The following is a 17,815-nucleotide window of genomic DNA, read 5'->3' on the forward strand; positions in this document are numbered from 1 at the left end:
AGGGGTGATTCAACAAAGAGAGTGTGATCAATCCAGCTGTAAACTACGCATCAATTGACACTTTTGGTCATTGCCAAGTTATTGCAAGCAAATGGGTTGTAAACAAACAAACACACTATTTCATCAGAAACTCCCAAAGCCACAAATGTATAGGTTATTTAAGCTTTCAAAAATAGCTATTTTCAAAATTTTTCTTTAAAAAGAAAGACGAGAAACGGTAAATTAAATACTAAAATACTTGGAAAGTGTTAACGTTATGATTATTTGGCTTAAAAATCACATTTTTCGCACAGTTTGACGAGCAAGATGGACAAACCTTAAAAGCAGGGTTTAGCCCGCAAGACGTAGTTTGGTGACCCCTGGTCTATAGGTTACCAATCTGCACTGCTATGAGCTCATCAACCTAATGAACGAAACGACTTCCATGTTAGGAGAAAACAGAATTTCTTTTACAAAAATAACAAAGGCCTGTAGCCTACGCTTTGCACCCATTTATTTTATCAATTCAAATGAATAAACAACATTTTGTAACTCTTTGCGGTTTAACGCTTCTGAAAGCCCGATTAGCTAGAAGCCAACATATACCATTGGTAAAGAGGCCCAGTAAGTTGTTTTGGGCAAGGTCCGGGATTATTTTAGCAACCAAGAATCTTTTCAGGAAGCTGAGAAACGTATTTGTTGGCTTTCTATTGTTTAGTTTTTGACGGCTTCGAATTTTATTGGTACGGTATCTGTCCCGAATTATCCTCTCAACAACCTACCCAATGATTTTGGTGCTCAGTTATACCAACGTCAGAGAGATGGATGAGTGGCTGCAAACAACTGGTGGACCTTAATGTTTTAAGATGAAGACCAGACTTGCTTGAAGCCAAATTGAGAGAGAGCAATGATTCAAAAAGTTAAGTCACTTGAATACTTGAAGCGTAATCCCCGTCAAACAAACACAGCAAGTGTATGGGAAATATGACATTGAATAAACCAATTAACCTTTCTAAAACCAACTTTTACTTTTACTTATATACGGATATTATGACTAACGAAAAGCAAGAATGTTCAAATCTGTTTTGTTGTCCTATCAAACATAGAAAGAGCTGGCTTGAAGTGCTTGAAAACTGTCGAGAAATTAAACATAAAGTTTTTTAAATTATAATTCAATATAAATGTTTGAATTTCATAAATCAGAAACTTAAACATCTAACGCTTGTTATTCGTGTTATGAATAAAAAAGGATTTTTTGCGATTAGCAGTTTCCAGATTGTTGCAAAAAAACAAAACTGAGTGTGACGTCACCTAAGCATGCAATTACGTTGAGTGCAAACTTCCCAGATAGCAAATCAACCGTGTTTAACATTGATTCAGCGTTTGCAGACGTTGAGTCAATGTAAAAGACGGTTGATTTGCTGTCTGGGTTGTTGAATAAAGTAGCTCAAGCATTTCTTGACAGTAGAAAGGTAATGTAAGCTGCTGTGTAAGTGTTGTGTTTTTAGCTCATTCAATAACGTTGCTACAGTTTTTGAGGCAGGAAAGTGATGAACAGGATATCATGCGTAGGTGGTTAGGTAGGCTATAAAGAATGGTGGGTTATTTCATTCAAACTAACTCAGTCCTTTTAATATTGATTCAACTACTGCTGCAGCAGACATTAAAACATTAAACGGATGTTGTTTGGTTTGTTTTGAATCTTTATCCTCGGACTCATAAAGCCTTGATAGGTTATTTCTGGTAGTTTTGCATACTTGTAAACTATAGAGGCTTTTGACACAGGGCCAGTTACCGAGATTGGCAGAGTGAAGTTTCAGATTGTTGCAGTGTTGACAGAGGTTATTCCATTCACCAGTTGCTGCTGAATGGAGAGTAGTCCTGAAATACGTCCCTCAAACGCACACCTCGACAGCCGAATCAGCGCCGCGTGATCTTGAGTCGGGCGCTTCACCACTGAGCTGACGCGTCGGACTTGCGCCTGACTCGCTGGATCTGCCCGTCACAAACTTCAAAAGAGCAAACAAGAAAAAAGAAAGGAAGTAGATACTTAGCATGGGACTAAAAGAACTTTGTTCATTAGCCGACCACAAAAATAAGTTCATTCAGAAACAATATTAGTTTGTATGTGTCATTTCTTGCTTTAGATTTTTTTAATTATACTTAGGATATACGACGTCATCTCGATCACACGTGAATGAACCTTTAAACTTAAAGCATTTGCGATGCTTCCGCTCAAAATTTATGGTGGAGAAATTAAGTAGGTATGCAAAATTTGTTTTAGTGGGAGGTCTCTCCTTAACCGCCTGACCCCGATAGTGGCAATTGCAGTCACGAAGGTGAATTTAAGAATACAAAATTTTAACCAACTGAAGTCAAAATCAAGCCTTTTAGTTAAATTCTTAGTTTTGTGGAAAGCGCTTCGTCTGTAACCAGGGTTTCCGGTTTTTATTTAATGATAAAATGATCCAGATGTGGTTAAAGAAAACATGCCATTCAGAAACAAGAAAGTAGAACAAAGTAAAATTCTAGTTTCTATAATTTTAGCAGCAAATCGTTGTAATGGTAGTTGCTGTTTAAAGTGATGTCTTGGAAGATGAATGTGTGTGTATGATGGAGGACTTTCGCTAATCGATCATCAAATGGATAATCGATTGGATCACAAAACACTCCACGTGCGACAGTTACAGTCGAACAAAATGCAAACTTTTGTTTTGTTTTCTGGCATCTTGCAGTTGAAAAAGTTTAAAAATTGATTTTATTTATGTTATGTCAACATATTTTTTCGCTTGAACAAAAATAGAAAATTTGTTAAACTCATTCACGTTGTTCAGCTTTATGTTTCTGTGATATAAATAAAATAAAAAATAAAAAAAGTCAATCAAAAGCTTTAGCCTGGCAATGAGTATTTACGTTAAATGCAACCAGGTTGTATCCGAAGAAAAACGATAAAAACTTAATTTTATAATTGACAGTTCAAACGTAAAGTTGTATAACCATTGAGTTAAAACGTCGACCTTGTATAAAACGTATCCAAAAGTTGATTTAACTAAAATACAATACTCAGACAATTTGAATTCACATTAACACTCCTAATTGTACGAAGATTATCTGACATCCGGTCTGTTAAATGACGAACCATAAAATAAAGCAATGTTAAAATATAACGTGGAATGTCTATGACAGAGGAATTTTAAAATAACACACTCAGTATAACCTACATTTGCAACAGCCCTTAACTTTTTCGAAGGATTGTAGGCTAAGCAATAAGCATGACACAAGATCTTGAAAATGACAACCACCTTTATTTAATGACAACCCCCTTTATTTCGATGTCTTGTCAAAAAACTAAAAAAAAAAATTCCATCAGTCATATTCTGTATTCGTATTGCCTATATTTATGCTATTTCATACAACTGCAAATTAAAAGGAAATTCACTGAAAGCATTGGATAAGTAGCGTATCCACATATTTGATAGTTCGATGCAGGACGATATCTTCTTGCACAGTCACACGAACTAGTGATGTACATGAGTAATTATTTAATGCTACTCCACAAGACTACTCGCTGTCCGCTGCGCCATTCGCTGTAGGATGACGCAGCGGACAAGGAGTTGGACTTCCAATTATACAAACCGGGTTGTAACTTTACAAAAGGTAATTTTCGCAATTCTCCTTAGTGCCAAAAGGCTTAGTACCATGAGAACATTTTGTCATCTCGATACTTAGTATCCAGTATAGGACCACTGTTACTTTACTTCAAAACAGCTTATTTTGAATTGGGAAAAAGGACAATGATGTTATGATATTACATCACACTAACATCTGGCTTTATTTTGTGCAGGAGGAAGGATCCTAAGTTTGCAATGAGATCCAACATGAGGCAGCTTGCCGTAGTTTTATGCTTCTTAAGTCCACTGATAAGTAGTCAAAATGATGAAGATACTTGTACTGGCCAAACCACCATCAACTACATTTATGGACAAGATTCTGTTCCAGTTGGACCCCCACTCAAATCTGTAAATCTCCAACAAGGTCGTCCTGGAAAATCTGGTGCTCCTGGAGCAAAAGGTGACAAAGGAAGCCAGGTAAGATGCTTTTGGAGTCCCATTATAGTCATTGTGACGTCATAGAACGGCAGTGAGATCGCGTGTTGAAAGCGTCTTGTCAACAAGCAAGTCGCCACTGCATTCTTCCCGAGCTCGTGATAATAACGACGGCTATGATTTATGTATTGTTGCTAAGAGTTAAATGTATTATTTTGCTGGTCTTGTCATGACATTTAACCATTCAACAGATAGCTTATGAACAGGGTTTGGTTTAGCAACCAATTGAAAAAATAAAGCACCTTGTCATATTTGTTGGCTCATTCTTATAGTTTTGTTGCTGCTCAGGGAGAAAGCGGGGTGCCTGATAATTCTGAACTGGATTCCTTGAAAAGAGAAGTCAGACTTTTGAAACAAGTGCTACAAGGTCAGCAGCCTAAGCCACTTCTTGCAATAGGCGTACTGAACAATGCTATTAAACCTATCACTTTACATAATAGCATTATTAAGTCACATATCAAGCAACTTTCTGTAGATGAAAAGATGGAATCCTGGGACAAAAAACTCTCCATTGGCCTACTGTAGCCTATATTCCGAAGCATTCGCAACCAATCATAGCCTGTTCAATTTACGTTATGAGTAAGATCATGGCTACTTCATTATTGTTCTATAAGCTAGGCTCCTTTGTTGTGTCATGATGTTTTGTGGCAGTAATGTCCAATCGTATTTTGACTTTCTATGGAATACGTGTTTATACCATCGTCCAAATGAAATAACGCTTTTTATAGAAAAACACACTTTACCACGAACTTGTGACTTCATCACCGAAAAAGAGGGAAATTCCGGACAGTATTTGATTTCTCCTTTTCCGGGTCTCATACAACCATTCTTTGTGTATTGCAAGTTTAATGCAGCCGGGCGGCCACGTAAGTTAGAAAAAATGTTTAGGCCTACTGTACCTATAACTTTGAAGGTAGGCCTATTCGGCATGGCTGGACTACACATGTATATTTGTAAAATATACCCATAGGCTCACCACTTTGACCACAACTCAAGACTAAGCTACGGCATGTATAACAGCCAATTACACTAGCCTACTTTGTTACCGTACTTGTTGTATTTCCTTGTTTCTGAGCGGTTCCATCAGAATGGAATCAAAATAAGACGAAGGTAGATGTTACTTTGCACTGCTTCCTTTGCAATAGCAATCATAGCTGAAGAGTCTGTAAGACATACCCTAGATCTGGTATCCATAGCCTAACAGTTAATAGATGAGGAGGGCTTTTTGAAAAGGGCTTACCTTTTTTAGTTTTTACAGATACCTTTGTTCGCGGAAGTTAGCCTACTTAATTGAGTATGAGCACTAACGATGCAGGTTATCTTGCCTATATTGGGAAAATTCACTTCTTGAAAAAAAGGCGTCCAAGCCAACGACTAGCTTATTTTTACCTTGAACAAGCACCCTCACTATATATCCGATCATTCTTCTTCTTCAACAGAATGATCATGTCTGATCAGCTGTGATCTCCCTTATGAACTGCCTCCATTTTGTTCTGTCTTTTGTTTTTATTAGTGTTTCCGGCATGCTTTTTATTCCTGTAATTTGCTTGATATTGTCAAAATATTTCATTTTTTGTCGTCCTTTTGTTCGTTTGCCTTGCACCATCCCAGTCAACATTGAATTTTCCAACCGATCATAGCCTAGATCATATCCGATTATAGCCTACTTCAAATGTTACTTTCTATTTAGAAACCATATTCAACCATGACTCCCTCCAAGAAATAAAAACTGCCTCTTGCGAGCCTAATTTTTGTTACAAGCGGAAAATCAAATACAACGCATCCTTAAAGCAGATTGTGGCTGCGATGAATCTATCAACAAATTGCCGACAATTCATAAAAGTAAGAAACTGATTTTTGTTGACGTAGAAATGGAGTGCTTTCAATTAGAAGACTCTGGCCTAATCGGACCAGTATTTTACGTTTCAGAGTTATAACCAGTGTTGGGCGCGATAACTCATTTTTCAGTTAAGCGATAACGATAATCGATAAACGAAAAATGCCTAAAGCGATAACGATAAACGATAAATCAAAAAAAGTTAAGCGATAACGATAAGCGATAAATTATCGCCGATAATGTCCGATAACGATAATTTTTTTTCTTGATTAGCGCTGCCCCATCCCATGCAACACGAACTGTTTTCATCAACATGACGAAAATCGAACATAATATGCTGTAAAGGGACAAAACTTTTTGTAAGTTATGCATGAATAGAATCGCAACAGCGGGAGTAGGTATCGAATCTTCAACCTCTTGATCCAGAATCAAACCACTGAGGTAACCGCCGTGCTTATAAGTCATCGTGCACCGTGCTTATAAGTCGTGCTTATAAGTCGTGCTTATAAGTCGTGCTTATAAGTCATACCAAGTCATCGGCCACTACCAGGCAGCAGTGGCCAAATGGTTAGCGCGTTGGGCTCGCAGTCGAGAGCCTGCATGTTCGACTCCAGCCACCCGGGTAGTACCAAATTTAAGTCATAAGTAGAGTAGACAACCGGAAACAGACATTGCAGTCGGCTGCAGCGTGGGTCAGGTGTACGTCGGAAGGCGTACACCGATGCATAGCGCTCAAGTCCGCTTTCCCGCAATGCAAGATAAAGATAATAAAAAAAAACAAAAAAAAAACCTTCAAATACCAGTTGGATGCTTTTATCAATTGAGTTACACTGCCGCTTACGTGCAGTAGGAAAAATAATTAAATCAAATGAAAATACCATAAAAAATTCCAAACTTTGTATTTTGCTTTCTGCTTAAAGGGGTGTTTACAGCAAAGTCAGCAATAATTGAAAAAATTCCAAAAAACGCAAAATGCTTGAAAATTTATCAGTAATCTTAAGCGTATCAGTAATCTTAAGGTCATATAGGTAAATGAGAAAGGTTATACTGTATTTAGCATAATTTTACCACACAACTCGATGCGCCTATTGTCATGCAAAAACTACTACAAGATGCAAAAAATGTGATGTCGGTCTGCATGTCAAATGCTTCAAGCAATATCATATTTCGCAATGACTTGTTTCAGTGATATTGTGTTACTTTGCTAATTTTCATCTTCATATTTTTTGAACTTTCATTTTAATAAAATGCTCGATGACAATAATGACATGACAAGACATGAACAAGACATTTCCCATTTATCACTTTGAGCGATAAGTAAAATGTAATAACGCGCATTACGCACAAGAAACTTGTGAAATTTGATAACGGATTTGCCTAGCGTCTTATATAGGAGGACACTTTTTTTCTCAAAAAGTACAAACACAATTAGGAAAAAAATAATTGTGATAGGCTATGTTCTTTAGGTCATAATTATGCAATATTTATATTTTCCGAAAATGTTTTTAAGTACTTTCACTTTTGGCACAAATGGGTTAACTTTTTAAGTTAAATGGCACTTACAAATTTGGTTATTATTTTTGGATTAAAGTTATATCGCCAAGCTAGAAAAAATCGATCTTATAGTCTATAACCGATCTTGTGTTGTTATTGTGTGTGAATTTTGTTTTTTAAACTGAGTTTGTGACGTAACCGCACGTCTCAAGGCAAGTTCTTGCAATTTTAGTTAATCTACTCATCTAAAGATTTAATGTGCTTAAAACAGTAAGTTTCATGTTTTGACGAGAGGGATTTTATTTTTTTACGACAATTACTAAAAACTAACACTTCCAACGAAAAAAGAAAACACAAGAATGAAATGGTTGATCGTGAGGTGGCGCGAAAGACCATGTTTCCGATGTAAAAGCGGCCTCGTATTGCGACACTTTCACAAACCACTTGCCAATTTCTTTCGCTTCGCTTCAAAGGAGGTTGTGTCGCCTATGCGCTTACATTATAATTGTAAAATTCACTCGCGATTGCCCATTGCAGCAAAACAACAAGAGACTTGTTGCATGCATTTCATTGCATTGCAATTTGCAACTCTAAAAATTATTGTGTTGTCAGGGCCGTCGCTGCAGAGGGGCGTGCCCCCACCCCTGATAACGACCTGTGCACATACACTTCAGGCACTGAAGAAGAACTGGTTTTAATTTTAGTTTCATTAACTAGGTGGCTAGTAAAAATATTACTTTTTATGGTTTTTCCACTTGTGTGTTGATCCGAAATAAAATTTATCGGCGATTAATTATCGGCGATAATCAAATATTGCCTTTGGCGATAACGATAAACAATAACTGAAAAAATAATTGAGCGATAAAGATAAGCGATAAAAATTTATCGCCGATAATTATCGCCGATAAATTATCGCCGATAATGCCCATCACTGGTTATAACAGTATACAGAGTAGGGTAAAAGGTTAGTCCCATAGCCTACTCAGGGATGGGAGTCGATAGTGAAAAAGTAAAGAATATTCCGATATTCGATAGTGCCAAAAAAAGTAATTAACCGATTTCGATACTAGAAAATAAAGTAAAGAATAAAGAATATAGTAATCGATATTGTGAAAAAAAACAATTATTCCACCACTTTTTCTGAATGCTCAAGGCAGTAACAAGTTGAAAAAAATTCAAAGAAGTAAATAATACTTCCCACTCAAAGGACTAGGAGTAACAAAACATAATTTTAGATGCAGTCATGCAATAATAATCCTTCTGAGAAGAGTCACAAACACAGTTTAAATCGACCAACCAACGATCAACCAGGGTTTCCCCGCAAAAAAAAATTTGCTTCTCCTTTCAATAGAATTTCAAACTCTGCCTAATAAAATTGTGGAATTCGGTTAATATTTTACGTTGTTTATTTGTAAACTTTACAGAAAACTACCGAATATTGAATATCGGATTCAACACACAAAAAAGTAAAGAATAGCAGCTAATCGATACTTATTTGAAAAAGAAAAGAAAACACGGATTCGATAGTGACAAAGTAAAGAATAACGCTATCGAATATCGATTCGTAATCAATAGTCCCAACCCTGAGCCTACTTCATCTGAGCATCGGAAGAGGATGATATACCGGTACTCATTATACTAAGCTTTGGGCACTAACTTACAAGATTACACCCTGGGTAAAGGTGTGCGGTGTATTTTAACAACCAATTGAAGGCGGAGCCAAACCAGGATTACGTGGTATGAAAACGACGCCTTATCTGCTGCGCCACCCTACCGCTTAAAAAGTGGATTCTTCTTCTTTCGTTTTCGGACTTGATTCCAGGCACTGACCTCCTCTTGTATGAAAAATTTCCAAGATTTAGGGCAAGGGCAGGTTAGTTGATACACCACTAAAAACGGATTCCAGAAAACGGATTTTGTACAAATACCGCCACCAACTGGTCGTCGTCGTCAGCGTATGCTCAAATTCTATGAATGGAAACAAAGGACCAGATGAACTTCAATTCGCTTTTAATTCCAATTCATACACAACATGAATTTGTTGTATATCCGGATTTCGAGCATTTAGCTCTCTTCAGTACAACTTTTGAATTGCGAATAACAACACTACAAATGAACTGGTATTTATAACGAAAAAGGTTCCACGTTGACAGCGATGGCATTGCAAAACCAACGTCAATCACTGCCAACGTGGAGCAAACAATTTGGACAGTGGCGAAACGGTTGAACGAACAATGGATAAAGGCCTACGAATAAAATTAACACGTGGAGAAACTTGCGTTAACAATATCGACGTGGAATTTCATTACGCTAGTTTAACGTCTTTGCGGACCAGTATAAACTGTAATTTAATGCACATAGCAAACCTCGAGAAAGACGATAAGAGCTAGGAGGCGTATCCAGTCCACTGAAAGTTACCTTAAACAAGAAATTACAAGAACAACAATTTGCGCTACTACCGTTGTCCCTTTGTACGGCCAAGGACGACAAAGATTGTTGATTCCTTTTTTTCGACTTCTTGCTCTTCTTAGCCATTAGGAAAAGCGACTTGAGGCGTCCTTTGTCCAATTGCCTCGCAGACAGGGAATGCGAGCGGGTTTGCGAGAATTTCTAATGCCGTTTAGGACAGCCGTGGGTCACCGTACAGGTTCCTCGCTTGACTTCACTTAGCATACGGGACAGTGTGCTTTACACACGTCTAGAGGGGGACGTCGTCAGCGTATGCTCAAATTCTATGAATGGAGACAAAGGACCAAATGAACTTCAATTCGCTTTAATTCCAATTCATACACAACATGAATTTATTGTATATCCGGATTTCGAGCATTTAGCTCTCTTCAGTACAACTTTTGAATTGCGAATAACAACCAACTGGTGAAGAATAATGATTGAGTGGTGACATGATGATTTCGCTGTTATCCAATTTCAAGTTTGTAAAATAATGCGAAATGTTCAAAAATTGAGTTTTTTTGTAAATTTTTTCAAATTTACAATTCAGTTAATTCTTGAGTGTTTGAAAAACGGTAAAAGATTAACTTATTGGCGACAGGCAGTATATAGGTGTATAGTATCATTGCATGTATCAAATCATTTTAACCAACTTAGTTAGATTGATGGCAGACACATTTTTGATAAAAGTAAGGAAAAGGTTAGTTGATACATTTTAGCCCAGGCTAGTTGATACACTGTATCAACTAACCTGCATTCATACATTCAGTAACCTGCAATATTTCAACCATATTTTCAGGTAAAATAGGCCTACATGTGAAACTCTGTAAATTGGTTTGGAATTAGTTGTTGAACTTTTAAAGGCATACTAAATGAAAATTTCAAACCGGAATTAAGCATTAAAATGAGTAAACTGAACATTCAAGAATACATTTCAAAAACAATTACCCAAAAAAATTTGTTTTCAATGGCGCTGGCAAGGCCCAAAGTCCAGTGTTTCATTTATTTTCATTTTTTTCAAAATGACCAAAACGTGCAAACACAGCTCAAGAATACGTCATAAAGTCCAGCAATAACAAAAGCCACGTTACCAATCTGATGTTTTGAGCAAACTGTCTGCTGTTTTGATGTTAAAATGTGCTGTTTTGATGTAAATACATACATAGCCTACAGTCAAATCGCCCGCAGTAACAATTATTGCGTGATCGGTTGATTGCTAGACTTTATGACGTAGACTTTATGACGTTCTTTACAGTCGCACGCTTCGTTGCTCAGGCCAATCTCGTTTTGAAAGCTCTGACAAAAGCACGCGCACAATGGTGGTCAGACCGCAATGGGGCAAAATTTTATTGAAAATCGTTTTATGGTAGCATGTTAAACACAAAGAACGTGGAAAATCGCCAAGTCAGGTTTTTCCTTTAATACCCCTTTAAGATGTGTGTAAATGAAGCTGCAGAACCTGTGAACTTGACAACATCACAGAATTAATAAGGCCTCTTTGACAACATGCCCCAGTTTTATAAAAGAAAACTGATCGATGCAGTGGCGTAGCCAGGAATTTTGAAAAGAGGGGGTTTTGACGGCCGGTGGGCGAAGCCCGACGGCGTCTTCGCCAAAGGTGACACCCAGCGGCGGGGGTCTGGAGGGCCTCCCTCAGAAAATTTGAAAAAATTACTTTGAATTTGGTGCATTTTGAGAGCATTTTCAACAAAGACGTGGGTATAAATATTCCTGTAAAATGGTGCTGTCCGGTGGCATAGCAAAAAGATAAGATCATGTTTTCTTGGGCATTTTTGGTAATAAAGCTGTCTCTATGTTTTCTTGTTAATTCCTGGCTGAGATATTTGAATGTTTGGTATTGGTAAAACTCGCTCTTTTGATGCAGTTTCGTTTAAAGTTAGGCAAACTTTGTTTTAGAGACATAGAGACTGAAAGCATCATTCTCAATATCGTGACGTCACACGAGTGCCAAAGGGGGTTGTACCCCCCAAACCTCCCCCCTCCTTGGCTACGCCACTGGATGCTACAGATCAACTAAAGACTCTCTTACTGTACGTTGTAGGCCTACGTAAACCCTGGCTGTCATAAGAATTGACAATTATGTCAATTTCCAAATCTGTATAACAGGTTGGCGTTAGGAAGAACATCCGGATGTAAAATATCTTTATCACATTTTACACTAGATAACACTATAAGACTGCAGCACTGTCATGGATTTTGGTTAACTCTGACCTGGCAATATGGTTCTACTATCTACATTACAGTAGTTTGAGTATAAATTTCAAAAGTAGCCTATAAAGTATATTATATTCTCAGTATCAATTCTCAGTATCAAGGGGAGGAAGACAAGTACCTTCACGTGGTCCCCCCCGTCAGTAATATACGAAATTATACAAAATACGTATGCGAAACGAAACTTGTCAAACAAGAGCTAATGAGACTGTTCAGTGCAGGGTGGGTAGGGAAATGCCCTTTTCAGGGCACGGCAGTGCTCGAACTGTCGAAAAGTACCGACGACCCACCGTACTGCAGCTGAACACCGAGGGCATCACGGCCAGCAAGCTCAACATCATCGAGCACCTGGCCACCAAGCATCAAGCCCTCATCATCCTCCTCCAGGAGACTCACTGTACATCTGTGGATAAGTTGGTAATAACCAACTTCACACTCGCAGGCGCAACCTGCAGCAGGAAACACGGCCTCGCCACGTTTGTCCATGACCGGCTGAGCTGGTCCTTGGTTGACCAATCCCAAGCTCAATCGGAGATCGAGTGGCTTTGTGTAGATGTAGCAGGCTACAACATCGTCAATGTCTACAAGCCTCCACCTTCGCGGATAACATCAACAGCCATCCCAGTGTTCCCACACCCCAGCCTCTACGCTGGCGATTTTAACTGCCACCACACTGACTGGGGCTACAACTCCATCAACAACGACGGAGAAAGTCTGGCCGCTTGGGCAACCAACAACAACCTCGCCCTCTTATACGATCCTAAGGGCGTACCGAGCTTCCACTCCGGTCGTTGGAACACTGGCACGAACCCAGACCTGGCTTTCGCAAGTGATGACCCCGATGATCGCCAGCCGGACAGACGTGTGCTAGAGAAGTTCCCAAGGTCTCAACACCGACCCTCGCTAATCACGGCCCCCTTGCTTGCCACACCTATTCCGAGCAAGCCTGTCAAGCGATGGAACTTCAGAAAGGCCGATTGGGAATACTACAGCTTACTCACAAACGAAGCTACGCAGTACCTCCCATCCCCACACACCATCAAAGTGGATGAAGCCTACCAGGACTTCTGTGATGCAATCATATCTGCGGCAAAAGACTCCATCCCGCGAGGTCGACGGAAAAACTACATACCTTGCTGGGATGTGGAGTGCGACAGGCTCTACCGCGACTTCCTCCGTTCCCCCCAGGGCACCGCCACCACCAACTCAGCAACAGCCCTGCTGGCAAGATTGGATTCAAAGAGGAAGAAGCGCTGGACAGAAGCCATAGACTCAATCGACTTCACGCACTCCAGCCGCACAGCATGGAGTACACTCAACAACCTCACTGGCAGATCACGTGCCTCTCGTCGCCAATGCCCCATTTCAGCAAATGCCATCGCCTCACAACTTGTGAAAAATGGAGTGCACAGAACGAGAGACCGTGAATCAGACAAGTCCGTTCTCAAGGAAATGACGGACCTCTGGAAGGTCCCAACACCTGTCGAGGGCAACATCTCTGGTGAGTTTACCCCAGAAGAATTTGCCTCCGCCCTCCAGCACCTAAAGCCAGGCAAATCCCCGGGCCTTGACCACCTATGCCCGGAACTAATACTCCAAGCTGCCCCCTCTATGAGGTCCTGGTTAAAAGACTTCCTTTCCTGCTGCTTGCGTCACCTGCGCATCCCAAGAATCTGGAGAAGAGCCCTAGTGGTTGCAGTCCCAAAGCCGAAGAAGCCCCCAGGGGATCCAAAGAGCTACCGTCCCATCTCTCTGCTCTGTATCCCCTTCAAGATACTCGAAAGACTTATCTACGCCCGTGTCGAACCGATTATAGATCCTCAGCTCCCTCGGGAACAAGCCGGCTTTCGCCACGGTAGATCAACTGTAGACCAGGTCACTCTGATGACCCAAGACATCGAGGACAGCTTCTCGGCAAAAAAGAAGGCTGGCGCCGTGTTTGTCGATCTCACGGCTGCCTACGACACTGTATGGCACAGCGGCCTTACCTGCAAACTACTTCGTCTCCTTCCTGACAGGCACATGGTCCATATGATTATGGAACTTGTGCAAAACCGCAGCTTTACTCTTTCCACCGGTAGCGGCCGACGAAGTAGACTACGTCGACTCAGGAACGGCGTCCCACAGGGCTCTGTCCTGGCCCCCCTCCTCTTTAACACTTACATCTATGACCTGCCTGACACCATCTCCAGGAAGTATGCCTACGCAGACGATCTGGCTCTCCTGCATCCAGCCGGAGACTGGCAGTCAATGGAGAGGAACCTAAGCCAGGACATGTCAACTATATCAACATATCTCCAGAAATGGAAGCTACAGCTCAGCAAGGCAAAGACAGTGTCGGCGGCCTTCCATCTAAACAACAAGGAAGCAAAACGTGAGATCAACATTACCACCGATGACGAACACCTCCCCTACTGCGCCGAACCCACCTACCTCGGCGTAACCCTGGACAGGTCACTCACGTACCGACGACACCTGGAGTCACTGCGCAAAAAACTATCGGCGCGCGTTGCACTTTTGAGGCGGCTGGCGGGTTCCGGCTGGGGAGCTGATGCGAAAACCCTTCGCACAGCTACCTTGGCCCTCGTCCATTCTACCGCTGAGTACTGCGCACCAGTGTGGTGCCGCAGCTCTCACACCCGCCACATTGACACCGCCATCAATGACGCACTACGCACTGTGACTGGATGCCTGCGTCCCACTCCAACGGACTGCCTTCCCATCCTTGCAGGCATCCAACCTGCTGAGCTTCGCCGTAAAGGAGCCATGATTTCCCTTGCTCGTCGCGCACTGGACCCCGACCACCTCCTCCACAGTGCACTCCAGCGCCTACCTGGAGGACAGCAGCGACTGAAATCAAGACGCCCATTTGTGCCCGCCGCACAACAGCTTCTGAACAACGTTGAAGATCTTGGAATAAGTGCGGCACACTGGACGAACTACACATGGAACATGGAGTGGCAAAACAACACCTCCCGACTCCATGATTTCCTACCCGACGTCGATCCCCACCCTCCGGGAATGTCCCTCGCAAGACTTGCGTGGGTCCGGCTTAACCGCCTACGAACCGGCGTCGGTCGCTTTCGTTCAGACATGTGCAGATGGGGCCTGGCTCCCTCACCGGGATGCGAGTGTGGCGCCACAGACCAGACAGTAGATCATGTCGTCCATGACTGCCCAATCCATCAACCACCACATGGAACGCTTGGACTGAAGACCCTGGATGACGAGACTGTAGAGTGGCTGATGACATCATGCCCAAACATATAGTCCCGAAGAACAGCTCATACGACGAAGAAGAAGTATCAATGAGGCGTATTTTGATCGTATCAACTAGAAGTTCCATGTATCAACTAACCTCATAGGTGTATCAATACTGGTACAAACTGGAGATGTATGTTTGAATGAGTCTGAACTGGTAACCGGTGACATCAAACAGACTAAACTTGGGGGAAGTTAGCCCAACAAACGAAGTTTCTTTAGCACCATAAATGGTGTTTCTATATCCAACAGTTTTAGTAAAATCTCACTAAATGTGAAAATTGTATCAACTAACCTGCCTTTGCCCTACTGTCTTTTGCTGTGTGCATAACTGTATAGCCTATTGGTGTTGGTTTTGTTTGTTGGTTGGTTTTAATTAAGTAAATCTTTGTCTGAATTGGGCGAGTTTTCTATCAGTTTCATCTGCGAGAGAAAGAACTTCCGATTTTTTTTTACACAACACATGCATGTTCTAAAAATTCACGTTGATTTTCTCTGATATTTTTCAGTAAATTCTTTGTTTGATTAATTTCATTTAAAACATTTTGGTAGGTTTTTCTGGCAGTCTAGGATAGAAATTCTCTGCATTTTCCGGAATACAAACCTATTTGTTCCTTTAGTCATTCTTTTGTTAATTGTCCGCCCTATACCTCAGTGGCTAAGCGCGCCACTCAAGATCACGCGGCGCTTGTTCGACTCTCGGGGTGTGCGCTTGGGCAACGCATTTCAGAACTGCTCTCTAGTTAGCGGCACCCAGTGGATGTAATAATTTTTCTGCAACAACACATCAATAATCGGAAACTTCACTTTGTCAATCTCGCTAACCGGCCCTGTGTCAAAAAGCCTCCAATTATGCGAAACTACCAGGAATAACCAATTAAGGGTTCGTCAGTCCGAGGATAAAGATTCAAAATCAAACCAAACCAGGTTTCTGAATTATTTTTAAAAATTACCGTAGCCTACATAAATGTAGCCTAAGCTAACACTTTAGACTAATATGCTGCATCTAGTTGAAAAAGATATGTGGCTACTTGTTGTAACTACAATATTGATTTCATTTGCTGAAAAGCGGCTTTTGCTTGAGCAGCAGGCCTATACGTATGTCAAACTTCTTCGTCGGGGGTAGGATCTTATGAAAGTAATAGCTAGATAGGTCTTCTCTGTAGCCTAATAAGCTACGGTAAGCTTATTTTTGGTCAAACTTCATTAGCCGAGCTTCATTTTTGTTTTTAATTCTATGTTAAATTATTATAGTAGGCCTAGGCTAGTGTAGAAGCTCCATTTTGTGAAAACAAACGACCAACATCTATTGCGAAAGTGTTGATCAGGCTGCACTATTTTGAGAAAAATCTAGACGTCGTAGCGTTGATGGGGGGGTCCAGGGAATAGCCTATTTTCGGACCCGAGATAATCTTAGGGGCCATAGTAACCTTTTCAAGGGGCCGTTAATATTATAATTTATTGCATTTTTCTTAGAAGTGTTTTAATTTTGTACCCAATCATCCCATTGCCACCAGGCCCATCCTTACAACCGCCCTGCTTACACGTAATCGAACAACGTAACCGTTGGTTACTGTGTGTGATGGCCACATTATTTATTGGTAGCTGTATTAAGCCAATGTGTCGTGTAGCCTATGCTAAGCTTAATTACACGATCAAGAAAACGAATCCTTATAAGATTCTGTTCTATCATTTATTGCAGCTTCGATGCCAAGGGGTGTTATTCAACCACAAGTCAGGACAGATAGCAAATGCATGGATTTCACGTCAAGGAGAACGACAAAGCTATTGGGGAGGAGCAGTTAGCAGAAGACGAGGCTATTGCGCTTGTGGCGAAACTGGTACGGTAGGCGGAAATAATTAGACTCCTAGGTGACGCATTCCACATCCTAATGCGCTACAGCTAACTTAGTAGGCTAGGTAGACTATAAAAGGTTGATAAAAATGGGGTCAACATAGTTTTGCCATTTTTCACATTTTACAAAGATTTTGCTGCTAAAAAAAAAAAAACTCAATAGCTAAGTAGCCGATAAAAGGTAAAAATTTTGTGGAGAATTAGCCCACAGGCATACACGAAAAGTATGTAGCCTACAAGCTTTGCATTTTTTCATTGCATTATGCGTAGGCCTAGGCCTACCATACTTTTTGGTTTAATAATGCTTAATTGCTAATAAAATGAAGTAGCCTAAGCCTATTGGTCTCAGCAGATTATCCTAAGTGTATTTAGTCACGATTCTTTGTATTCCAGGAACATGTGTTGATACACCTCGGCTGTGTAATTGCGATCGTAATAGCTTACCAGAGACTTCAGACGAAGGAGATTTGACGGATAAAGACACACTGCCGGTGACTGAATTGCAGTTTGGCGATTCAGGTGACACGAATGAAAGAGGTTGGCATACTCTTGGCCCTCTAGTGTGCTCAGGACGAAATCTATAGTCTTTCAGTGAAGAATACC

At 40.8% G+C, this 17,815-nt stretch overlaps 1 protein-coding gene across 1 annotated transcript; it reads left to right on the forward strand.

The window, feature by feature from the left end:
* Positions 1-3,857: 3,857 nt before the first annotated feature.
* LOC145771229 (contactin-associated protein-like 4) lies at positions 3,858-17,815 on the forward strand. The gene is made up of 6 exons (XM_082582962.1): positions 3,858-4,067; positions 4,374-4,452; positions 4,814-4,951; positions 5,776-5,927; positions 17,060-17,198; positions 17,606-17,815. The coding sequence occupies exons 1-6, from the start codon at positions 3,858-3,860 to the stop codon at positions 17,794-17,796; spliced, it is 909 nt and encodes a 302-aa protein (XP_082439088.1). The 3' UTR covers positions 17,797-17,815.

The sequence above is a fragment of the Aplidium turbinatum genome, chromosome 5 (genome assembly GCF_918807975.1).
Source record: "Aplidium turbinatum chromosome 5, kaAplTurb1.1, whole genome shotgun sequence".
NCBI classification, from domain to species: domain Eukaryota; kingdom Metazoa; phylum Chordata; class Ascidiacea; order Aplousobranchia; family Polyclinidae; genus Aplidium; species Aplidium turbinatum.